Genomic DNA, 25,828 nt, shown 5'->3' with positions numbered 1-25,828 from the left:
TCACCTGACTGTACTGCTCCTGAATTCCAGAAAGAAACAAAGAGAACACCCTCTCTTGGTGCTGACTGATACATCTACCTAGTTTAAAAGTCCAGTGCCCAATACCAGACATCAGCAGGTTGAGAAGAGGCTAAAATCTGCAGGCGTCTCTGCAAAGCAGTACTTACATGTCAACGAATCTTCTGCTGAGGTTCGAGATGACAACGGGAGATCCGGACTGGAAAGGAGGGTCTCGAACCACTTTGTACTGGATGGGTTTGCAGTCTGTGCACAGTGTGCTGTGGGGGATGGAGCTCAGCATGGCAGCATCAATTTCCAAGTGCTCATCCAGAGTGTAGATCTGGATGCCGTACACCTCCTCGCCCACCTGTCCTGCATCCAGTTTGATGGTCAGAGGGATGTCACAGAAGACATTTTGTGGCCCAAGAGAGATGTTCTTCCCACTGACAGTGAGCAACTTGACGTCATTCACCGCTCCACTGGAGTCCCAGTCCGGGGAAACAAATGTCACCCACACCGTGAGGGACTCTGGAGTCAGGGGGTAGCGGAACTCCAGCTGCAGGTAGCAGCCCTGGGGCTCGGGACAGGCAGGGGGCACCGTGTGCTGGTTGACAGCTGAGTTGGGGCTCCACGTCCGGACGCTGGATTTACAAGGCTGTTCAACGTCAGGGTGCCCTGGAAAGAAAGAGTGAAACAAAGAAAGTGCATAAAAGAAAGCAGAGAAGACGGCTTATCATTGGCAACAGTACTGAAAGAGAAACTGGTGGCAGGAGAACGTATCTGTGCGGGGAGCTCACTACTTGTCTGGGCAGAACAGGCATGGCCAGCATGGAGAGGAGGAGTTTAATGCCTGTGTCTCATGGCTGGGTGAGACACAAACCCACCTAAAGCACCCAGATGGAGCAGACACCACACAGCACACACCATCACAGTGTGTCTGGTCCCACACCTCCTATTTGTGGTACATTCCCCTGTGCCAAACAGTGCCAAACAGTGATATTTTCTATCCTTTCCACTTGGTACTTCATCTGATAAACAGACTCACTTTGCTTTCATTTCACTCTAGTGCTCCTCTTACACCTCTGTTACTCTAAAATGTCATCTTTTCCTCTTGTCTTTAGCAAAGACAGAGCTTCTGCTGGTTCCATGAAGTCATCACATTGTGCTGTGGGGCAGCAAAATACTCAGCTCACTCCTATGCCCTTTACAGGCTCATCTTGTACACTGTGTAAGATCCCTTTTGTGGAAGCACACGGAGCACAGGTTTGAGTTGGCTCTCTGCACTTGTCATGATGAAACAACAGGCACTTGTGCTTTTACATGTCTCACCAGTGGCTATGTTCAGCTACATGGGAGGTATTACCAAGGACTAATGAAAGCCACAATGCTTGCTAGGATCCCAAATACTATGGTAACATTACAATTTGGCACAGAATCATGGACTGCAAGATCCAGAGAGGTCAGATGGGTGGAACAGTTGGTAACAGAATCCAGTGAGTGCTATAAATTCCCTCTTCCTTCCCAAATGATCACACAAAAAGGGAGCAAGCAGAACAGAGAGAAGACAAAGTAAAGGAAAGAAGAGAGGAAAAAGAAAAAATAAAGAAAGGTAACAAGAGGAGAAAAATGCAGATGGCAGAAGAAAATGAGAGGAGAGCACAGCTGTTGGCAACCAAGGAAGAAAGTGAGATAAAGCACTGGGCAAGCACAAACAAACGGGACATCACTGCTAATTTAAAGAGAAAAGGGCAACGTGTGAAGGTTATTCTTATTGTCTGTGATCCAATGAAGTGATAGAAATGTGCCTTTTCTGCCAAAGATACACAGCCCAGGGAGTTCTCCTGCTCATACCAAATGAACCCAGACACAGAAAGATTTCCCTGTATCTCAGCAGCCCTCTCAGAAAACCAACACAATGTTCTGCCTCAAAGCTCTCCCCTGCTCCTCGCATGTCACAAAGCACTGCCACTACCCCAGCACCTGGCAGACCAAAGCATCCATCCACCATGCAGGAAGCCAGAATTCCAGTGAACACCCTCAGACGTTCCTTCTGCCAAGCTCACAAGGACTCCCTGTAATCCCTGTGAGCAGAGAGAACCCCACTCGAGCCACATCATCCCACAGTGCTTGCTGCCATCCACATGTGCTTGGCTGGGCCAACAAATGGTGTTCCAACATTCACAGTGAGCCTCTTACTGCAGCCCTAAGAAGGAGAGTTTTAACCCCAGTATCTCATGTGCTTTGGAAAGTGTTGCATTAATGCTAGCATCTTGCCAATAGGAAAATTGAGTGGATTAATGGCTCACAGCCTTGCATATATCTTGATGTTCCTCCCTTTGGGTTCCTGCAAATCCACCTCTGCCAGTTTAAAATCTCTGTAAGACTTAAGTAGAAAATAAACCTACATACTTCGGTAGAACAGGAAGAGACCCTCTGCGTTCAGCTAAGTCGAACTCAGTGTGCACTGCAGGGAGCTGAAAGCGGATCATTGCTGCCTACTGAGTAAGAACAGCTCTGCCTGGCAAGAATGGGAGCTTGACCATTGTCTGGCATGGACTGAAAACTAAAATGAAGTACTGAAGTTGAAATAAAAAAATTTGAAATTAAAAAAAAAAAAATTTGAAATAAATATAGTCCCTTTCTTAAAGATTATTAGACACTCAGACTTGAAATGTTTGTTTAATTGTGGAACAGCATCAAAACTTTATTACATGTATCTAGATTTCTAGACAAGGGTGCATACTATGAAAATTACAAATAATTATATATAAAAAGAAATGATGGATTGGAAATCGTGTGCCTGTGTTCTCAAGTTCTAAAAACCCTTTAGCTTATGAGAACATGAGCAAGATTGTCAAATGACATTTTGTGTGGCCTCCCATCTGGCCAAACACAAGTAAGATGTGAATGTGGGGTTTGTGAGGATGTGGCAAGTCCCATCTCCAGTTATACAGTCATACAGGGATGGGAGGTTGGGAGGGGGGTTTCACCCAAAATATGTGCTATATGCACAGCCTGGTGTGTTGGTGCAAGCCCTCATTATGAAGTGGGAGCAGAGACCCACGTCCCCTCATTGTCCTGCCACAAAGACAGAGAAGTGAGGCACTTGCACAGGGAGGTGAGTTGGGACCAGCAGCCTCTAGGGAGCCTGCTGCTGTCACAACTAGAAACTCACCCCTGACCTTTCCAATTTGATCGAGATAAAGCAACCTCTAGTCATGGCTCACAAGTGGTCCTGATCGACGCGAGTACCTGAGCAGCATAACGATGCTATGGGACCTCAGCAAAATGCTGTCAGACCAACCAGGTCCAGAGCTGCTTCTGGGACACTTGAGAAAGGTGATGTGCTGGTACAAAGCTGGATGAGTAATGACATAGGACGTTGGTTAGTGGTCAACAGTTGGACTTGATGATTTCTGTGGTCTTTTGCAACCTTAATGATTCCATGATTCTGTGAGTACTTTAAGTCCTTTTTCGTGTCGTCTCAGATTTTAAAACGAGTTCATGTTGGCCATGCTTATGGCTCTTTTGTACTCACTTTCCACGAACATTCAACCAGTGGAGATTTACATATATGAACATTTGTAGAAAGTTAATTTAATGCTTGCATGCTTGAGAACCCACAGATAAACAATGAAAGATGACAGACAATGACCTAACTGTGCTGTCTGTAACTCAGACCAAATGCAAGCAGGTAGAAATCCTGAATGTCAGGGACGCTGGTAGCGATGACAGAAAATTAGAGAGCAACAAATACCATACACTTGGTGTATTTTCTACCCTAAAGCAAAAACAACTTGTTAATGTAGTAAAAAGATAGAATTCCCAAATTTTCTTTCCAGAGCAATGGCAAAACAGCAATTGAATGAGACAGATAAGGATCAGACTTCACCCTTCATAGTTAAGAATATGCAGGAACACACTGTACAAAGAGGAAATTAAATGCAAAATGCAGCTGAGTAATAAATCTTAGAGAAGCTTAGTTTCTCTAGGAATGATGCCGCTGGCAAGACGTGCGAGATCTAGAATTTTTCAAATCAGAGCTTGTTGGAGAAATTTTGATGAAACTGAGCATCTCAATGGAATACAGAATTCTTTTAAAATCAAAACACTTCACAAAATTGGATTTATTTGGCCAAAATTTTACTCTGGAAAAGAAAATGGGAAGAAAGTTCTAACAATAATAGAACATTGTGTTTTGACATTTTTGGAAGAATTCATTTAGCTTTTGTACTTTCAAACATTTTTCACTTTGATATTAAAAATTGCTTTTGCCCTAGATTATATACTAAGAGGAGACACTTTCAAATGTCATAATTTAACTGAAGTTCATGAAAGAGAAATTACATAAGCTAAATAAAACATTCTGGCCAGCCTCAAACACTTTTTGTTTTTAATTTTCCTTCATGGAGAAATTCAAAAGTTTCAGATTTTGTTCCAAACAAAACCAGGTTTCAAAGTCTTCTAAGAGTTGGCAGAGTGGAAATTCAGTCTTCCACCCTGCACTACAACTGCAAGCGATCCAAATTTTGCTAATCCTGTTTACTTGACAATCAGGTCACACCTGTGGCTGGAGCACTGCTTCCCAGGATGGGGCTCCTCTGCAACCTCCAAGCAAGGGGCAGGTGCACTCTGTGTTGGGCTCAGCAGCCTTGGCCCTGGATGTCCAAATTTTTTATGGGTTGGAGTGAACTGCAGCCCCCAGTGGGTCCCCACCTGGGGTCTGGGCATACAGGGCAAGAAACACTTTGATTATACATCTTGTGCCATCACAAAGCAGGGAAACAATGCATTGCACACACTGATCTGAGGACTAGAGAGGACTATTGGTGCCAAGATTAAATGTATTCCCATATTAACTAATAGATATTCTTCCTTGTAGATTAACTCCCATGTATTCTAACTGAAGGATAGAGAAGCCCTTAGCATAAGAAGACATCTGTATAAAGAGTTAGCAAATTCCAGGTGTGAAGCTTTGAGTTCAATGAAACTCACGTACGTTTGGGCTCAGAGTGTGCTGTGCCTGAAGGAATAGCTTGTGATGGACAGACTGAAATAACATTCTGCTCTTCTCAAACTGTAAACTGTGATTACTGACGTCTGCCTGGTATAATCACATATATACTCTACTACATCCAACTATGTACACAATGGGAGGTATGGATATTAGGAAAAATCAGGTTGGATATTAGAAAAAATTTATTCTCAGAAAGAGCAGCGAGGCACTGGAACAGGCTGCCAGGGAGGTGGTGGTCACCATACCTGGAGGTGTTCAGGTGCTCAGGAAAAGGATAGATGTGGCACTGAGGGAAATGGTTTAGTGGGCATGGTGGGGATGGGTTGATGGTTGGACTTGGTGATCTTTGCGGTCTTTCCAAACTTATTGATTCTGTGCTTTTATATATGGGGTAGAGTTGATGATGGCAACTTAATGGCATTGTACAACTGTCTCTGCCGACCATTTTTCCTCCAACATGCTCTAGAGGAGCCATAAGCACAGCATGCAGAGCACCCTGCACTAGGCTGAACATGATGTAGTCACCTGCAGAGTCCTTGCCCAAAAGGCAGACCCTGCTCATTCCAGTGTGACTGCTGGTGCAGCCTGTTAGTAATTCAATATAAGTGAAGGCAGAAATCAAGCCCAAAGAAATAACATGCAATTCTTCATTTTTGGAGTCAGAGCAGAATGACTAAACTGCTCCCTTGAGGAATTCATCTGGCAGAAGTGAATGGTCAGTGTTTCTTGGCACTCTGCTGCTTTCTGAAGTTCAAATTCAGCTCCCGAAATTCATTAAACTCATGGGCAGAGTCAGAACACAGGGACCAAAACACAATGGGGTATTACTTCAGGAATGCAGAGCATCCACCCGTCCTCTCGTTTTCTTCTTGCTACTCTCAGGTACAACCAGCCACCCTTCCCCAGAGGTCCCCACCTGCTCTATGGTCTCCTTTTGCTCTGGCCCGACCTCTCCCATGCCACAATTCTGCCCCAGCCCCATGCTTACCTTCTGCTTCCCGTGGGCTCCAGTGCCCCGAGGGATCGCAGGGCATCGGGGACGAGGCGCTGAAGGCATACTGCACCAGGACTCTTCCCTCCACGCACAGATCACATGCTGATCCCACTTCTCTAGGAGGCCAGGAAAACAGGAAAACACACCACCTTAGTAACAGCTGAATGAGCTGCTTATTCAACTATATTAAAAACAGTAAGATTTAGAATTCAGTGCCACTTAATCCTCTTTTCTTACAGCACGGACAGGAGTGTTTTCTGGCCGTGGCTTGGCAGGTTTGTGCTAACGGCTGTGAAGATGGCATCAGTGTGAGTCCCACCCCATACAAAATGATAGCAATCTAAAAACTACTCTCAGCTGTAAGGTTGTTGGGGTTTTTTTGCCCTCACAAATCCATCAAAAGAAAATGTGTGTTATTTAGAGGCTGGAGCAGAGAAACGGGCCTCAGGAAATATCAGACCTATTTCTACTCCCATCATGGGTTTATTGCATGAACTCATAGCATCTTCAGGACTTTAAAGGCCTTGGGATTACCACTGGTTAGAGACAGAATTAAGTCCCAGATCTACAAACATCAGAGAGCTGCTTAGAGAAACACGGCTCAGTTCCATGTGCAAGGACCTGCTTTTGGAGGTGGATCACTGCCCAGATCACTGCAAGTCTGGAAGCAGGGCAGGCTGTGATTACACAGCAAGGAACATGCCCATAGTCCTTTCCACAGGGAAAACTGGATTCAGTACCTGACAGCCTCAGCACCAGCAGATGGCTCTTTCTGAACTGAAACCCTCCTGGCCCCATGCCATGGGATGGCACGACAGGGCACTGAGAAAGGCACTTTGCTGCCCAGTGCCAGATTGCTTCACCTAGACAACAAGCCTAACACCAGCTACTGCCTCTACAAGCACTGTCAGCAGAAACTGCTGAACAGGAAAACCCAGTTAAACACTGCTTCACCAGCATTTGTGCAAACACATTCACAAGGTGAGGGTTTAAGCTGGTGTAGCTCTAATGTCTTCTATAATGTTGAATTGATTTATATCAACAGAGGATGTGGCTCACACAGTTCATCCCTGACATTCCTTTGTAGTCACACAATTTGGAACAACGTATGACCCAGAATATGTGGTTATTGATCCCCCAAACTTGTTCATTAATCACAATTCACTGTTCTGCTTTAAGGAATGATGCCACCCAAAATGGAAGAAAGAATTCTTGATCTTAAGTGAAGGAATGCACTTAGGAAAGGACAGAAACTTCAGGCAAGCAATGTTGTGTGCTCTCTAAACACCCCAAGTGCGGATTAAGCCATCAATTATTACCATCAGTGATGCAAATTTCAACCATCTCCCACAGTGAGATTTATTTCAGCACACTTTGCAAAGCATGTTGTGACCCATGGGCAGAAGAGGAGCCTGGGACAGGGGAGCCGCTCTCCCAGCCCTCCTAGGCTGTCTCTGTTTCCATTTGGCACCAGGGACGACTCTCGCTCAGCTGCTCTCTGGCTTAGCATCTCCTATTTGTTGACAGGGATCTGTGTGAAAGTCGGCTTTCTGTTGGCTTAATTAGGCGGAAGCAGGGATTGTCAACAGGGGGGACTTGGAATGAAATCAGTAGCAAAACTCGTATCCATTTCAGTATGGCCCACTGCCACCTTCAAAGAGACAGCAAGTGACCGAGCTCATCGTGGGGAGGGATGCACCTGCTGGAAACACTTGGAAAATAAAGTGTGGCAATGGGGAAGAGCAGAGAAATAGGAAGCAAAGGTGTCTCCCCTTCCCTGCACGCTCTGTACCAGACATACCGACTCCATTTGGGCACACTGCGAATCACGTCTCCACTCTGTCTCACTTTACCCGCTTGTATTATTGTTATGATACTACCTGCTAATTTCATCTCTCAATTGGCTCCTTAGCAATGGTTTAAGTGCCTAATTCAGCTTGCCCAAATAATATATGTTTAGAAAAAAAAAATGAAGAATATGGAAAAAATGGGACTGAGAAATAAAAATACATAATTACTATTGTGCAGGTTTTTTGCTGTGTTTTTTTTTTTTTTTTTTTTCTCAGACACATCCACCAACAGTAAGGAGAGAAATCCCTGCAATAATAATCTTTCAGTTTCTCTACAAAGAAACTCCTGCATTACTGTTCAGTCCTGGATGAGGACAGAGAATTGAAAGCCAACTTTCCACAATTAGGACTGCTTTCTACTCAAATTAGCAGCTATACAATTTCATCACAGGCTGCCATGGTGGAAAAAACTGTAGGCTTATGGACAAACATTTCCTTTTACCAGCAAGGACTTGGAGGTAGGAGGAATCACAAGGAGCATCATGTGGGAAAGGCTATGAGCAAAATTTCTCTTTTTACTTTTCCAGTTTGGGAGCCAAACTCAACCCTGATGTAACTGCACTGGCTGAAAGGAGTTACACAGAGGATGAGTCCTAGGTTAAAGATTTTCATCTGCAGCTTCTTGAGCACAAATCCTGCAAACAGCCATGGATGTCAAAACTAATTACGGAATTGCATGTAGAGGCTTATGAAAATCTAAGCCAGACCCTTACACCTTACACAGCCTATAACATCAAGACCAAATGAGCATAAAATGGTTCAAAACATCATTAAATAGGAATGATAGCATATCTGACACCTTCTACACTGGGCACATGATTCCTGAAAGTGAAGGGTAATGAACAATCTAGACTTTGCTGTTTTCTCATAAGGCAGGTCCTGGGGAAATTCCAACTCGTGAGGTTCAGAGCACAGGAGGGATTCTTTCCTACAGTATGATATTCCAGCGAAGTGGATTCAAAACATAAAGAATACCAGTGAAAACCAATTCTCATCAGTACTGGCATCAGTTTAGGGGCAACCCAAAACCAGTAAAAATCTGTCATTCCTTTTGGTAACAAATGCCTGTTTCCTATCTAAATTATACCTGCTTGGTATAATTTAAAATATACCTGATTGGAATTTGTATCACTGATGGCACTGAAGCTTTCCAGCAAGATTCAAGCAAGCAGTTGTCAAGCCCAGCCATCTAGACCTGGGAACCATACTGGCCAAGATATTCGTTTGCTAAGAATAAGATAGCATCAGATGCATGGAAATTAATACAGTCACCTCAATGAAAACTTGGAGGAGCAGAGGCGTTCAAAGTTTTCTGTCCAAGCAGAATTAGCTGCAGAACTCTGTGACAATAACTGTTTACATCCCGCCTCTGCATATCAAACAGGAGGTGCATGAGTGGATGCTTAGCGACAGCAGATGAAGGCATCTCACAGATGCAGTCAGGAAATGAATAGAGTTTTCTTCTTCTCACTTGTTTTCCCTTGTTTTGTTGGCTCTGTTATTATTTTATTATTACACATTATTATATGTGCATGCAACATTCTTATGGGGTTTTTTTTGTTTGTTTTTTGAGGTAACATGGAGAAGGACAAGTATTGCAACCCCATGTATAGCAGCTGCAAGAAGAAATGCTGGGTTCTTATATATTTGTTAATTAGAAATGGCCAGAGCTCAACCAGCTGCTAGAGTTTAGGGCCAAATGCGTGTGGGCAAATTTACGTGCAAGTAAATGACTCTATGGAGCAACACAGTGTCCATCAATGGCTGGCAGTACCGAGGTGAGGAGGGTCTGTCAGAAAGACTTCAGATTCTGCTCAGCTTGTGCAGCTACACTTGCCAAGGTGTGAAGACATGGATGGATGGACTAGGTGGCCTCAGTGGTCTTTTCCAACTTAATGATTCTGTGATTCTGTGACACGGGATGACTCAGACTCACAGCACTAACCAAGCACCTGTGACACAGTTGCATCTGAGCAGGGAAGAGCCTGCAGACAGAGAGGAAGCTGTGCCTCAGGACCACACTGATGTGCCCCAGCTCCACCAACGTCCCAGCCATGCACCAGGCTGCAGCAAGCTCCCCGACACCCCTGCAGTGCTGATGGCAGGTCTTCATTAACAAATGTTTTGCACTAGAGATCTAATTATATTGAGCCACAATGCTTGCTAATGTAGCCAGAGCCATTCATCCTTTTAAGACCCTTTTACACTGTCAAAACAGCATGGAAGGGGCCTCTGTGCATTAGAAACCAGGCCCAAGGCACTCAGCAGTTGAGTATCAGTCTTCTGTTTTTTACATGAATAGTGCCATTGAAGTGAATGAGTTTATTCATTCAAGTGAGGCAAGTAAAATGTGGGCCATGGTGTGCACTTTGTGTAAAAATATCTGCAAAGATTTACAGTATTCCCACACACAGATAAGATTATACTTGGCCAATTTTACCTCCTACACGTCTTGCACAGTGACCTCATTTTAGGAGCTGACACAGGCAAGCATCCCTAAGAAAGCAGTGCTGGACACATGGGCACTGAAAGCTTCCAAAGTTTGTCACCACAACACTACCATCAGACTCGTTTTGATTAATGCATCAGGAGTATGGGCTGCCATAGGCATGCCCACTGATCTATTGTACCTATACATGATCTACCCATTGATCTACGTGGGCTCACTGATCTATGTCAGTGAAGTTTTAAAACAGTCACAGTAACATCTCCACATTCATTAGAAGTGGGAATCTCATTTCAGAATGGAATTGGCCTCGTGTTTGCATTTGCAGCTGCCTCTTTAAATCTCTTCAGTAAAACGGGGCACACACATTTCAAAACCCAAAGGGTATTTTTTCTAGAAAATCACTAGTTAGCCTAACTCTGTTATGAAATTTTAGATTTAGCAAGCGATTCGCTGTATGTCATTTAAGAAGCAACTAACTAAGAGTTATTAAGAACATATTGATCGAGTTATAAGAAATATGTAATAAAGGCATATTTGGTTACATAACAATTAACTCTGTACCAGTGTGTTTTAAGAGGCAGATGGTATTTATTTAACGCACAGACAGTATCTTCTGAAATCTAAATTAAATTGGAGAAACTTAATTTACCTAAAAATGATTATGGGCCAAAAAATTCCAAATTAATTCTCAAAACTTCACATAAGTCCTTTTCACACGTAGGGAATAAATGGATTCAGTTGCAAAACTGAAATTAAAACAGCACGAGTCCTGTCTTTCTTCATCAACTTCTAATATAATTTGATTCCCCTCTTCCCCATATTAACCTGCAATAAAAAGGGAACATCTCTGAGCACTCAAATTAAGTGCAAGCTGGACACTGAAATGGCCACACTGTCCTTACAGTGCTGGAAGGAGTTTCTTCCATGCTGAAGATGGTGGCTTTCAAGGTGCTCTCACTGAACAAAGCAGTGCTGAGGCAGCTCTTTGGGTGCTAATACGCCTGTAAATTTGGCCTCCTGCAATACAAACTGCTCCAGTCCTGAAGGACACTCAAAGTTTGTTTTCTGTAAAGTATTAAAGCAAGAAAGGGAGAGGAAATGCAAGCACAGACATGAGCTAATGACAATGTGAGGTCAGTTATTTAGGAAGTTCTCCTGCAGCCCATCCAAGCTCTGTGCTGAGTGCTGCCACCTCCTCCACTTGGGAACCACCACTGCCCATAGCCCTGTGCTGCCACGGGGGGAGGAATAAGATTCCCCATGACCTTGCAAAGGAAACATGCAATAGGAGGGGGAATGTGTGGGCAGAGCTGGAGCCAACAGGTATTTGTGAGCAGCAATAAGCAGGAATCACAAAGCCAGAACCGCTGATTGAAAATTCCTCCCGTGGCATACGGAAAAAGATTTGCCCTTTATATGGCAAATCAATGACTCTCAACAGAGTGCTACAGGCTGAGGAGGAAAGAGCAGCAAACAGATCAATAATCCTCTCAATACGAACCAATTTAGGAAGGAGCCTCAGCCCAGGCTGAGTGCAGCTCGTGTTGAGGCTGCTTACTAATCCCCTGCCCACCCAACTGAGCACAAGAGAACCGAGCAGCGCGTGGTCACCTTTCAAAGAAGTGCCCATCGATGGGTGGGAACCACTCCAGGGTGACAGAGGTGGGGGTCCGAGCCACGATCTGGGGGGCGATGGCGACAGGAGCCGGTTTCTTTGCTGGCTGCCAGCTCTGATAGACCAGGTCCAAGTAGCAATGCATCCTGGCCACTTGGTTGGGTGTGAAGGAGTCGGTGCAGTCATCGTCTGAAACAGAAGCAGAAAGCACATCAGCTGCATGGGATTGACAGTGGGAGGATTACAACCTATTGAAGGGGAGCTCCTGGATGGCACGGGATGGGATCTCACAGCCCTCAGAAGTTAATGGTCTGTGAAGAAATCAATGCAGACACCACTTGTGGAGGTTGGGTGGAAGGAAACAAGTTAAAGAGGGAAACAAATAAATAAATACACGTTCCATCCCTCTGAACTGGGATGTGTTTGAAGCACCCAGAGGCCATCCCAGGACCAGGGCGGAGGTAAAGGCACCGTGCAGCACCGCTGGATTTGGAAGAACTTTGTGCCTATGAAAACATCTCCGAGAGGATACAGAAGGGCAAAGGATAGTGAGTGTTAGGATAAAGCACTGACCGGCAGCCATGTAAACTGTCTGCAATGCACTGTGACAGTTTTCTTAATTAAAAGAAATCCGAATTGAAAAAATAGTTAAATAACTTTTTACAAGTTCGTATATTTTCTAATGAGCAAATGAAAATATTCTGAAAGACCAGCTTTAAAAAGTAGTTTATACTGATTAAAAACGGTTATTTTTGGTGCAGCAGAATAGCTTTATTTGTACCACAACCTTCCCCCATCAGTATGATTCTCATCTCTTTCTGAACTTTTCAGAAACATTTTTGATATTTCAAGTTTCTTTTTCATTCAACACGGAGAAATAATTTGCTGGATAATTTCCCATAAATATTCATTTCTCATGTCTTATTTAGTCTGCATTTCACAAACATGATTTGGCAACAAGAACACGCCTGGTACTATCTGAACATCATACAGTTTAACAACTGCAATGCCCTGGAGAAGCAGAAAATTACCAATCCTCCATTGGGCAGATCACAGAAAGAGTAACTGCGTTGTGCAAACACCCAGAAAAGCTGTGCTGAAGACCTCGGTGCTGGCACTTCAACCATTTTCCTGCTACTCTTCCCATCACATGAATAGCTCTTGAAAGCCCTGAGTGTTTCTTCACGTATGGCTGCAGAGCTCCCAGTAAATCTCAGGCCCAGATGGGACCTCTGCATGCTGCCACAATACAAACAATGACGGTTTTGCACAGGTCACATAATACACTTCTTGGAGAAGATGCAGGTCACCAAAGGCTGTTTGGAGCATTGCCTGCGTGCACGCAAGTTGGCAGTTTGATATTGTAACAGCATCACGAGATGCTCTCATGTCTTCGAGTCCATGCCCTGCGGAACTCACAAAATACAAATCTGTTCTGAGGAGAAGTGTGAATCTGGTGGCTAATTTAAAACCTTACCGCATCTCCCCTGAACCACAAGGAAAACGAGTCGGCTCTGGTTGGGATCCTGCTCAGACTGCAGCCCCAAGTGCAGCCCTGCTGCTACTGATCGGATCAGGACACCTCCGATTACACATCCTCCCCTCTCCCTCCTGATACAGGGACCCTCCCCTGACCAAACAGGCACAGCAGGCTGACAGGCATCACCAGACTCTCGTCTTTACAAATCCCCGTGGTTATGCAAAAAGCCGCTTTAATATGACATCTCTACGTATCCTCAATAACTGCCCATGGTCTATCCCTGAGCATGCTGTAAAAGCCATAAATACTCTTCACGGAAGCCCAGAAGGAGACAAAAGGCCCTTAATAGCCATCATAAAGGAACAATAAAACATATATAGGACAAAGCAGTGAGACAATGGCACAGGAGAAAGATGACCTGCATTTTCAATCTGTTTAAACAGCAGCACAGGCTGTGTCCTGGGGGAGGGAGAAGGCGAGGGCAGAGATGTTTCACTTGATCACTCAATTTCAAGAAGGGCTGAAGAGCCTCAAATGAAATTATAATTAGAGAAATTCAATGCACTTTGCTGGGATGATTATTCCAACAGAATTCAGAGGTAGAATTCCCGCTGACTTTCTGGAGAGCGGTCTAAAAGATTAACCTATATTTTTACCTAGGAGCACCACGGCTAGTTGGATGTTTAAAATAATAAAAGCATCCCTCACACTTCTTGATCTTCTAGATTTTGTAAGTTGGTATTTTGGGGGATGAGAAGTCAAGTTTTGTTTGCTGCTTTGCTAAAAAGGTGGAGTGACTGGACAGACGGATGATAGATAAACAAACACTATGTGATACAATTGTATGCAGGCAGCAAGAGAAAAAGGCAAGGCGATGTTTAAGGCTGCATGACCTCAACCAACATGTTTCAAAGGTATTTCCACAGTGATTTAATATCCTGATATGATTTTTATTCTGCTGGCAACAACAGAAAAGCAAACAGATTCATGCATGAGCTCTAGAGATACCTATCATGTTGCTTCACTTAATTTTTCAAGGAAAAAAAAGGGTTCTGCTCAGAACACCAGCACACACGTAGCTCCCAACAGCAGATAGATATCGCTGTGCTCTGTCTCATCTCTTGACACGGCTGGCAGGGCAAGTTTTCTTTGGAAGATGAGACCTCAGGGCTTTGAAACATGCATTCATCACCCCTCTTCTCGTACCCACAAGCAGATTTGGTGGAGGGATATTGTAAATCCAAAGTGCTACTGATGTATTTGCGTGGAATAGTCAGAAGATTGCATGAGACATAAAGGCTTTCTGCCCTACCACATGTACAGAAGTGCATAACACATTTAGGACCTGACTCAGTGCTTGTATGTTGCCCCTGAAAAGACCCTCTAAATGAACAGAAAAATAAAAAGGAAACTAAGCACCACTTTTAGCTAGTGCCATGAAGGGCATGAAAGCATTTATGTTATAAATCATTTCAATCCGTGCCCCAGATGACATTAAACATTTTGCTTTCCTACAGTTTTATTGCAGAATAAGCACTCTTATAACCTTTGGAGTGGGCAATCTGTGTTTCTGCCTGTACTGTTAAGGTGCCCTTTAGTGCCTCTGCTTGTATTGGTCACCTTTGAAGTGCTGTGGATGCTACTAACGTGGTGCCATAGACCTTCAGCACTGCTAGACCCCAAGGCCTGAAATAAGAAAATACAACCCCAGGCATCCTCTGCTGCTTCTGAGAAACAACAGGGCATCCTTCACTTCCCCTTGAACTTCCAGGAGTGGAGCAAGAAGTGGCACTCCCAGCACAAAGCAGCACAATGTGCTGAGAGCCCCTGACCACAGGAACACTCCTGATCCAGGTGCTACCTGAGCATTCACACTGAGCTGCTGCTGATGGGATTGTCTGTAGCTGAACAGCAGAGAGTCTAAATCAAACAGCAAACATGATATTTGAACGGCTGCACAGAGGCGTGAGCCGTGCATCATTAGATGCCTATCACAGGTACATCCCACAGCTTTGGTGGTGTCAATATTCATCTGACATTTGCTGTCCCCTGGAGAGAGTGTAAACAATCTCTGAACTTGAGTTTTTCAGAGAAGAATTCCTAGATCAGACATCCAGCTCTCAGTCAAATACTGTCAAATTTGCTGAAGAGCTTTTAGGTGCTCTTTTCTTAATGCTCGACTCGTTTCTTTCCTTGCCCATGTGATGACCTACCCCAGTCACCACGTGAAACTATGTACAGTTTGGGAAATTTGGGAAAAAACGGGAGATGTGGAAGGAATTCTTGAGGCCATCAAATTTAGTCTCATCAAGACTGGCCCTAGACCTGTCAGGTCTAAATCTAGACATGATGCACACCAGCATAAAGCCCCACATGAAATCCATTGCAGAAATCAGAGATAATATTGCTGCTCTCTACTCCCAACCAACCACAGACCCCAGCAACAAACCAAGGAAGCCCTGGTACCTGCATAGCTCATGAAGTTACTGAACGGTGTGTTTAAGAAACTGTGAAAGCCACACGTGTCATTGCCAGGTCCGGGATCCCCACACAACTTGTGCTTAGGAGCAGGGTTGGTGTCTCTGCAGAGGTCCCCGGTCTCGAAGGAGGGCTCTGTTTCCATGCATGGATCACTGCAGGACAGGATCTCTGAGATCCCCCGGAAGACGTGGTAGAGCCCCAGGCTGTGCCCAATTTCATGGATCATTGTGTGCGTGTGGCCAGGAATGCCATAGAAGGAAGGATTCAGCACAATGCCACCTGCAAGGGGAAAAGAAAAGAGCTTCTACATTTATCTGCCTTCCTCAGAACAGCGAGGGAAAGATCCAGCAGCTTTTCATTGGATCCTCCATAACGCAGACTGTCTTTGCACGGCTGGACACATCACGTGCACAGCATGGTCTAAACTCACCGTAATGTGGGACTCCTAAGGATGAGAAATCATGGGACAAAGTCCCACAGTACCAAAGCCACAGTGACAACTGGTCTTTCCCTTGAATATGCTCAATTTGGTTTGTGTGTGTTTAGCTCAGAAAAAACATCCTACATGCAATTATTTCATACTGTGCAATTTCAGATTATTTCATGTGCTTAGACAGAATGATTTTGCCCAGACAAGCGTAAGCAATGCATTTCACACCAGGAGTCAAACAAAACATACCTGGAGCCCTCAGTACATTATTCCACAGGGTAAAAATATAACACAGCTAAACACACTAAAAATTGCAGTAGGTTGCACTGATATTTGCAAGCTAATAGCCGGGTGAAGAAAGTGGAATGCACTCACTGCTGGAAAGAGGGAGGCATTTGTGGGGTGTGCTCTGATCACATAGACAGTTTTGAAGTAACGGTGAGAAATACCCTGCTCATATACTCAGATGAGCCTCGTTTGGTCTGAGCTACACAGCCCACTGATGAATATGCATAAGTCTAATGTGTCAAAAAAGTATTAAATCCTGGAACGTGATAATTCTGAAAGAACTGCATGGCTGTTAAACATGTGCAAAGAGAAGCAGTGGAGATTTTTTTGTTGTTGTGTGAATTATGGGATGGGTAGATGAGCAAATAGTAAATTTGTGAGGCTTGACAATTTACTGAATTAATCATAAGCATTATATTTTTAGTTCAGCTAGATGTACCTTTGGATTTATGATATGCATCATATTTTCTTTATTTAGCTTGTTGACCTCAACTTTTCCAAGCCTTTTATTTAAAACTCTTTGTATATATTACCTTCCATGAGAACAGGAGTTCGCTTTGTAAAAGTAATAGTGGGAAAATAAATCTTGGATATGTTACGCTAAAAATCAGTGACATTAAGGAGAGAAAAGACTTTGGCAGGAGGAGTTTTATCAGTGACTGCAGCATAGGGAAGATGAGGTCACCAGGTTCTGATGCACCGTAGGCTGTTCATTCTCATCTGCTTGGAGACTTTTGCTGTAATAACCATGGAATTACAGGGAAATAAGACTGAGAAGATCTCAAAAAGTCATCTAATCAAGTTCTCAAAACAACATGGGACCAGTTACATCTATATCATCCCTCATACCTATAGGACTGATGTGTCCTTACAACCTCCAATGATGTGACCGCCCTGGCAATCAACTTCAGCAGTCATCATCCTCCTGGGTGCAAGGATTTAACTCACATCTAATCTGAACTGAATTTTTGGCAATTTAAGTTCATTACTCGAAGTCCTGCCTCACACAGCCTCAAGGAACAGAAGATTCTCCTCTCCTTTCATCAGCTTTTATGCGGTTGTTATCATCCCAACTTTAGGCTTTTTTCCTTTAGTAAGAATAGCCATAATCCATTCAACATTCCCATGCAGCTCAATTCTTCTTCTAGACCTCCCTGACCATTCTTCTTTGGCTTACCCAGTTGTCTCATGTTTTCCTCCAAATACAGTGCCCACATACAGTGCAGTGCTCCAGCTTTAGTGGTATCAGTGCTGAAGAGAAGAAGGACCACTTTATATGTCTTGCAAAGAAATATGCACAGATAGAGAAAAAAGACTTTCACTTTGTGCATTGGCACATGTGAATGTATGCACACAGTGGAGTCACATGTGCATACGTAAATACATATTTAGCACAAATAACTCAATAGCAAATTTAAGAATAAACGCTCAAGAGCGAATAAAACGTATCATACTGCAACATCGTGCCTATTATGGCACGTTCAGAGTCTGCACATCCTTTCCACAACCCTGAGCTGGTCCTTACACTTGTTGTTGTTCACAAGCCTGGTGCGCACAGAAGTATGCAGCTACTGCCATCACCATGCTCCTGGCATCCTTCTCTCCCCCTTTATACAACACATATTCTGATCCCTCCAGTGCTTGGGTTCCATTTAGCTGGATCCATTCACACTCAGAAGGAATCTTGGCACGTTGTTTGGTTGTTCTCTTTCTCAAAGGTACTTCCAGAGTTTGTTTTTAAATGGTGGGAGTATTGGTGAAGTTCCCCAGCCTTCATAATAGAGGCTGGCCAAATGGTTCTGGCATTGGGCAGCTCTGAGGCAGCTGGAGAGGGAGATTTTATTTTTGCCTTTGTTGAAAATTTATATTTTTCACAGCTGTCAAGAATCTAAATCAATTGCAGTTTTACAGAAAAGATAAACTCCTGCACCCAGACAATCTCTATCCCAGCCTTTAGATCTGCACCACAGGACATATTTCATATTTTTTATTAAGTACATATTGGATTTATAGAAGAGAGTAAAAAAGATTAAAGATGAATTCTTACAGACCAAGCACAGGTCTGGGAGGGCTATTATGACAGGAAATTATGGCCATTATTTATTTATTTATACTTTTTTTCCACTGCAAGTTAACTTTAAACTGTTGGCTATGTCTTCCTTTCTTTCTTTTTCTTTTTGGTACGATCTCTTTTTTCGTCAATGGATTCTGCCAGTACACTGTAGGAGCTGCAGTTAAATTGTTTTGCTCAGGCATGATGTTAGCAATTAGCTTAATGAAGTGACAGAAGAACCCATCAGGGCTTTGGGCAAGCCCCAGCCCTTTTGCAGAAGGTTCTTCTTTGCCTTCTGGAGCTCTTTCCTTGTTCTCTGCTCCCTCCCATGGCAACACCAAGGGAAACTATGAAAATACTCATTTAGGGGCAGATCAACGCCAGCCTTATTTCACTCCAGCAGTAACATTAGGGGTGGTGTTTCCTAACATCAACCAGAACTGCTGTGGGGATGAAGGAGTATGGGGTTGTAGTACTGCAAAAAGAGAAATCTCAGCAGCACAGGGAACGGTGGAGCCTGGGGTTAATATATTTCTTAGTTTTTGCCAAAAAAAAAAGTGGGGAAGGTTCACCAGCAGACATTCCCATCTCCCTCTGTTTTGGGTGCTCCCAGCCAGAGCCCACAGAGATAGGGCTGGAGGCAAGTCAGTGGAAGTGGCTTCACTTCCAGCCTTGCTCAGAAGGAGGTGATGTCTGGATGTGTGTCGGTGCTGGTTCCTGGGGAGGAAAGCTTGCTCACACTTCTTCCAGAGCAGCTGCAGAGCTGGATGTCATAGTGAAACACTGGTAATTGCAGCAGGACAGCCAGCTCCTACTGCTTGGTCTGACCATGGTCCCTCTCAGTCACAGAGATGGGTCACTACAGATAAGTGTTAACATCAGTGTCTGAAGTAATGCAGTTCTGAGTACAGTGAAGTTGTAGTTCAGCTCTTATAGGATGTATGTTTAGTATGCTTCAGAGTAATAAAAACCGTATTTGCTGTCTTCTTCTGGGCTTATGTTTGCCCATCTTTGTTTTACTCACTGTGGGCTTACATAATGAAACAAAAAATGGCTGAAATAGCCTTTCATAAAGGCTGAATGAACATGGCTGAAACTGGGCTTCATCTGCCTAGGGAGGCCTGGCCAGGCTGGAGAAAGTATCTGCTACGAAGTGTGCAGGCCCATCTGCAGGGCAGCAAACTCTTCCCCGTTCCACTCAAACAAACATCAGAAATACAATCTTTCAGCAGTTTGCTCTTTTGCTCGGTGGTGGAAAAAAATAGCAACAAAATGTCATCTGTGAGGAAAATTAATTGGATGCTCACTTAGTAATGAACTCAGGATCATAACGTAACAGGTTAAGGTTAAAAATTCATGTCTGTCTAGCATTCCCTCACCTATCTCCCCCAACCCTCTTTGCAAAGTGCTCTCATGGAACAAATGCCCTGTAAAGTAGCTTCACTTAAAAGGTGAAATACTTTCAGATTGACATCATCTACAAATACCATAATATGCTTTGGGTTTATAACCTAATATTTTCCTGGTTGTGAGCCAGTATCTGGGAATCATGAAATACTTTTTTTCCCCTGACTATATGTTAGAGGAATGATAAGAAATCAGACCAGAGCTTAGTGCATATTTGTCTTGCCTTCTTAGCGCCTCAAAAGAATGCTTTACAAAGGAGAAACATCTTTATCACTCACCTAGATGCATCAAGGCCTCCTTGTCCCAGGGCCAAGTTGCCACTCCAGCCAGCTCTTCCTCAGAGGAGTTGGCAAAGAAGATGTTGAGGTGTGTGGATCCATCCAGTTTGAGGATGTTCTTCAGTTCATTGACATCTAAGTATGCTCTGTAAAAAAAAAAAAAAAAAAGAAAAAATTCCATTTTTTTTTCTAAAAGTGGCACAAAAAGCAACAAAGTATTGAAGAAGTACTGCAATCCAGGCAAAGATCTTATAATATCCTGCATATCAGTCACCTGAAATATTTTAATAACTCACTCCCAAATTTCAATTACTTCACATTCATGCAGTGAATCTCATCTGAGGACTTCCAGCCATTTCTTAACTATGGCTACAAAACCCAAGGTAAATACATAAAGCTGTCTATATTCCCAAGATAAGTATAGGAATCTTTTTATTATGAATGTAATTAACTGTGTACTATGGCCAGTAAATCTTCCTATATCAGCAGTTACCTTGCACATTTTCTCTAAGCTGTTTGGTGTTTTAAACTGCTATTCTCCCCCACAACAAGCTCCATGCCTTCAGCCTGGCACCAGCTCCCAGCATTACTCCTGTAACACCAGTGGCATTATTCCTGCTGAGATGCACTCAGCCTAGCCCTGACACGGGTTGGTTGGTTGGGAATTGCTATTTCCAGGTTCCTTTTGGAACCTCTTGAAAGAAGTAGATTTGGTTGATAGCAGAACTCGGGGGGAACTGCCAGCCCAAGTGCATCCCATGGTGCCACACTGGTGCCAGTGGCACTGTCACGCTCTAACTCAGAGCAGAGCTGAAGCATAAGATTAAACCCATCTGTTCCTTGTCTCCAGCTCACATCGCCTCTTGATACTGAGTGCAGTGCTAACACGAGACCTAAAAATGGGTGAGTTCTGCTTTCCCCACATGACAGGTGAGAACATTGGAAGGGGAGGGCACACCGAGTCAAACGTGGTTGACCGGCATGTTAGGAAGGACACCGTTCTTGTCCTGAGCAGTCCGTTCCTTCTTGCTTAAACCCCGTTTCTATATGTATGTGACATGTATAAATCCACATAGGATCGCAAACCAAACGCACTCCCATTCAGTAAGCAGGGTTCCTTGCATATCTTAGAAGGCTTTCGCTCCCAGAGGGATGAAAAAATAAAACAACCAGGGGAGTTGGCTCAGCACCAGGATCTTTCTGTCCTTCCCTGGAGGACACCCCAATGGAAAACACATTCTTATTTCCACAATAGCTTCCCCTGCCACTTGCTGAAGTCATTGCCTCCAAAATAGCTCATGGCTGGGTGTCCCCAGGCCCTCGCTGACTCACGGAGGAAGACGTACTCTTTGGGGACACCGATGGAAGGGTATGTTTCCATTCCATACAGTGTTTATCTTCCAATCTATGCGGATGACATCCTGAAGGACAGGTCAGCACTGTGACCCTTTACACATTCCTCATCTCTCCACTGTTCCCAACACATCTTCCTAAAATACACAGATCATTCCCTCAGCTCCTCAAGCTTGTCCTGCATGTATCTGCACAGTGATCTGGGCCTGTGCTTAATCTATTTCCAGGATCTTATTTGTGCTTTTGAAAACATCTTTTCCAAACATGGGCTCACAGTAAAACGTGTCCAGAAGCACTAAGTTTGAAATCACATATGAGAGCTAGTGAGCATTTCCAAATGAAAATATATTAGTGGGAAAACGTGATGGGAGATGTGTGTGTATGGAGGGGACAATGTGCATGTCTGTACATCTGATAGCACCAATAAAAGGCAGTGAGTAAAAGTGTAAGAGAGAACGTGGGAGTGATGTGATACTCTGGGCAAGAGAGTAAAGGACAGGAACAGAAGCACTGCATACCCCTGAGCAGAAAAATGTTTGTGTTTTGTATCACTGTGGGAAGGAAAGGCCCACTGTATGTATTTGAGACTGCAGTTGTTGACTCTGGATGCAGATGCTTTACTGCCTGTGCAAATCCCTGTAGCAGTTACTATAATCAAACTCCCCTCCTGAGATTACCAGCTTTGTTCTCATTCTTCTCTAATGGCTTCAAATTATTTAAGCTGATAGTTCTTTATTCTCAGCTGCCTTTTTCTTGCTGTTTACACAATCCATTCCCCATCTATATCCTCGACGCATGGCCACAATCACGCTCTCAGTTAGGTGCACGCAGGCTGTGTGCTTCACCATCTAGGGCTGTTCTGTATATGGATTATTACTGCAGACAGCATTTAACTAATTGGCCAGTGATGTCAGTGCATCACTGAGACTGAATTCGTGCCCTACGTAAATCCACTGTAATAAGTCAATCAGACTTATCTTTATAGTATTTCTCTGTCCGCAACTTCTCTGTGAGCCAACGAAAGGCTGCAGAGGAGCAGGATGTATTCCAGTGGGGTAAGAGCGGAATGCTAAGAGGATTTTTAGCAAAGGTGCTGCACAAAAGTAAGTGTAAACAGCTCATGCTTGGGAGGAAGTAAATGTAAACCCCCTTGTAACAGCACCCTGCAACCCCCAGCACGCAAACATGCTAAAGCATTTAACTCAGGCAAATCCCTTGCAAGCGTGTGAACATGTGCCTGCATGTGCGTGCATGAATGGAGGTGTGAGTGGAAGCAAGGCTTTGGACTGTGCACACATGCAAGCCAGCCAAGGGTATGTATGCAAAGGAACGTGTGTGTGTGTAAGAGATAAAAACATGAGCTGGAATTCCATCTTCTCCTTCCTCCCCATGTTTCTAATAACCTCCCATCCCTATCCATCATCACCACATTCCTACACTCAAGGAGGCATAAATTAACTACTTTTGCAGTTCATGTCCAACTTCGCAGCCACAGGCAGCAGACCCAGCAGTTACCAGGTCACAACAGCTTTCAGTTATTGTGTTGGACTGGGCTGACTCCCCCCTGCTGCTGTGGCTGCTTTGTTATCAGCCCAGACTATCTGACCCAACGCAATGTGTGAGCACTGCTTACACTTCTCAAGGTTATGTGGGTCCCCTGATAAAGGACATAATGTCTGTCACATGGGCTTGTGCCGAAGAGAGCCAAAGAGCCCAGCCTTTCCAGCACTGCCAAACTTGCATTTCAAAGACATGAGTGCAGTCTTGGAAGGGGATCAAAGCCTTTCTAACTGTCATTAGAATATTTCCTTTATGCATCTCTCTGTGAGTGCCAGCAACATATTTCATCAAATTCACTGGCTCGAGATGGTACCTCCAATATAAACCTGAATGGGGGGGAACTGTCAGGGCAAGTCTAGGTGGAAAACAAAACAAAACCCAAAGCACAACAAAACACGTGTAATTCCTGTAATGGAAAAAACATACGATGCTGTGAGCACGCCTAGCTCAAGAAATCCTAATGAGCCTATTAGTGCATCATAAAAAGTCTCTTTTCCTGGAATGTGTTTTAGACATAGAAACTCTATGGTCTGCTCCAGGCCATTTAGGACACTGAATCCTATCAGACAACAAGCACGTTCCCACCCAGGTCTTTTCTCTGAACTATCTGTCCAACGCAAATCTTTGGTTTGTTTGTTTTTTCATCCACTCTGAAAGCTGTGCTGTACAGCAGCCTGCTCTTACCCAGTAAGCCCAGACCTCAATCAGTGAGATGCATCCTCTCCAGTGCTCCAGTTTCAGTCTAATGGGTCTTCAGCACGCTGCAGCCTGCCCCATCCGTCACAGAGCCATTAGCCCCATGCCTGCCTCATCTGCCAAGCCCATTTCCTCTCTGTTTGGGCTCTGCTTGGACCCCCACCCCAGAGCCCATCTGGCCACAGGGCTGCTGTGCAGAGCTGCCTACTGTGGGTCCTCAGCTTCACCACCAGCCTCAGACCCCTGCTCTTAACTACACACACAGCTGCCAAGGGCTCCTGCACCTGGACATATCAAGTATCAGATCCAATCATATTAAATCTGGTTTTATAAGAGGGTTGGAAGCTCTTCCGACTGCTCTGTTTTCCTCCTGGTGCAGAGGCAGAGAGCAGCCCGTGTTTCCTTAATACAGCCAAGGTGCAGCTTTTGCTCTTGTGGTTGTTTTTGCATGGAAGACAGAGTCCTCCAGCCCTCATTGTTAGGAAATGTTTTCTACAGTTTGCTCTGAGTTATTCTTTATTTGTCTTTGTTTTGTTTTCTGTTATTTTTTCCTTCAAAGATAAATGTCACTTTGCAGCAAGAAAACAAACAGGGCACTTAGGGTATTATTTGCAAGACCCCACACAAACAAAGAGTAAGAACTCAGCTATCTGCTCACTATGGAGTACAGTCTCCATCTGTCTGATGGTTGGTTAGGAATAAAAGGCACTGCATTTCACCACCCAAAACAAAAACAAACAAACAAACAAAACAAAACAGAAAGCAAACCAGCATTGTCTTGGGAAGTCAGCCTCAAAAGTCTCCCTTTTTGCCTTGTGACATAGCCTGTCCCTTAGCAAATGGGTTCAGCATATGGCAGGGAAGAGTAAATCTGGTGGATCTACACGGATTGAGTATCACTCTCTTTCCCAAGAACACTTTGTGCTTTCATTTGGTGCAGCCATGTGACAGCCCAGCCGTGGCATACAATTTAGGAGGCACAGAGAAAGCCCATTTCATCCATTCAGCATTGGTGAGCCAAGGTGTTAGGGTATACCTAGAGATTTTCAAACATCTGCAGTGAACAACAAGGATAGTTCTGAGACAAATGATCTTCTTCCTGAAGCTAATGGCAAATGCATGGCTTCACAGTGCTGAAAGCTGACCCTGAAATGCTGTCCATTGGCAGGCACACACACTCTCACTTCAGCTTTTCCTCTGGATGGTTAGACACAGAACTCTTCTTTTGGAGATGCAGCGTAGATGCCAGTGTCTAAGCTGCCTTTTGTCTTATGTCACGGAGTCAGAGGAAAACAAGTCTGGACAAGATGTCCAGAGACCATCACTGCTAGCCCTCCATCCAGAGCAGGAGCATCCCAATGTACAAATAAATGAGATAATGGTGAGGTATTGGCACCGGCTGCCCAGGAGTGGTGGGGTCACCATGGAGGTGTTCCAGAACCCTGGAGATGTGGCACTGAGGAATAAGGTCAGTGGGCATAGTGGGATGGGTTTGGATTGCACTTGATGATCTTAGAGGTCTTTCCAACCTTAATGATTCTATGGCCCTATGATTCTATGAAATGGTTTTCTAGCTCACGCTTATAACCACAGATGACAGCGGCTCTGCAATTGCCTCAGCAGCCAGAATTCCATGTTTTGATTCCTTTACTGTCAGGAAGCTTCTCATAAGATCTCCCTGAATGCTTTTTGCTGCAATAGAAGTGATGACCACTTGTGCCATTCCCCACAGACAGGGAGGTTAGATGATTTCCTTCTGCTTTAACTAATCTATTACCTATTTCAAAGCTTACAATATCCCCTGCAAATTATCTCATTTGGGGATTAAAACTACCTTATTTCTTCAGTCTGTCCCTGCTGGTCATACTTTGAAGACC

General features: G+C 44.1%; 1 protein-coding gene across 4 annotated transcripts in view; it reads right to left on the bottom strand.

The window, feature by feature from the left end:
• Positions 1 to 25,828, bottom strand: part of PAPPA (pappalysin 1) — a 359,398-nt gene that overhangs the window by 100,574 nt on the left and 232,996 nt on the right. For all 4 annotated transcript variants that reach the window (XR_014887326.1, XM_085239622.1, XM_085239623.1 and 1 more), the window contains 5 exons: positions 20,343 to 20,488; positions 15,872 to 16,165; positions 11,922 to 12,114; positions 6,006 to 6,127; positions 168 to 675 (listed from right to left, as the gene is read on the bottom strand). Coding sequence is in view for 3 of the 4 variants with exons in the window: in XM_085239622.1 (XP_085095748.1) it covers positions 168 to 675; positions 6,006 to 6,127; positions 11,922 to 12,114; positions 15,872 to 16,165; positions 20,343 to 20,488 (1,263 nt within the window). In the remaining variant the exon portion in view is untranslated. The remainder of the gene's footprint in view (positions 1 to 167; positions 676 to 6,005; positions 6,128 to 11,921; positions 12,115 to 15,871; positions 16,166 to 20,342; positions 20,489 to 25,828) is intronic.

The sequence above is a fragment of the Meleagris gallopavo genome, chromosome 19 (assembly GCF_905368555.1).
Source record: "Meleagris gallopavo chromosome 19, MGAL_WU_HG_1.1, whole genome shotgun sequence".
In the NCBI taxonomy this organism is placed as follows: Eukaryota; Metazoa; Chordata; class Aves; order Galliformes; family Phasianidae; genus Meleagris; species Meleagris gallopavo.
This window is presented reverse-complemented; position numbering and strand designations above follow the sequence as displayed.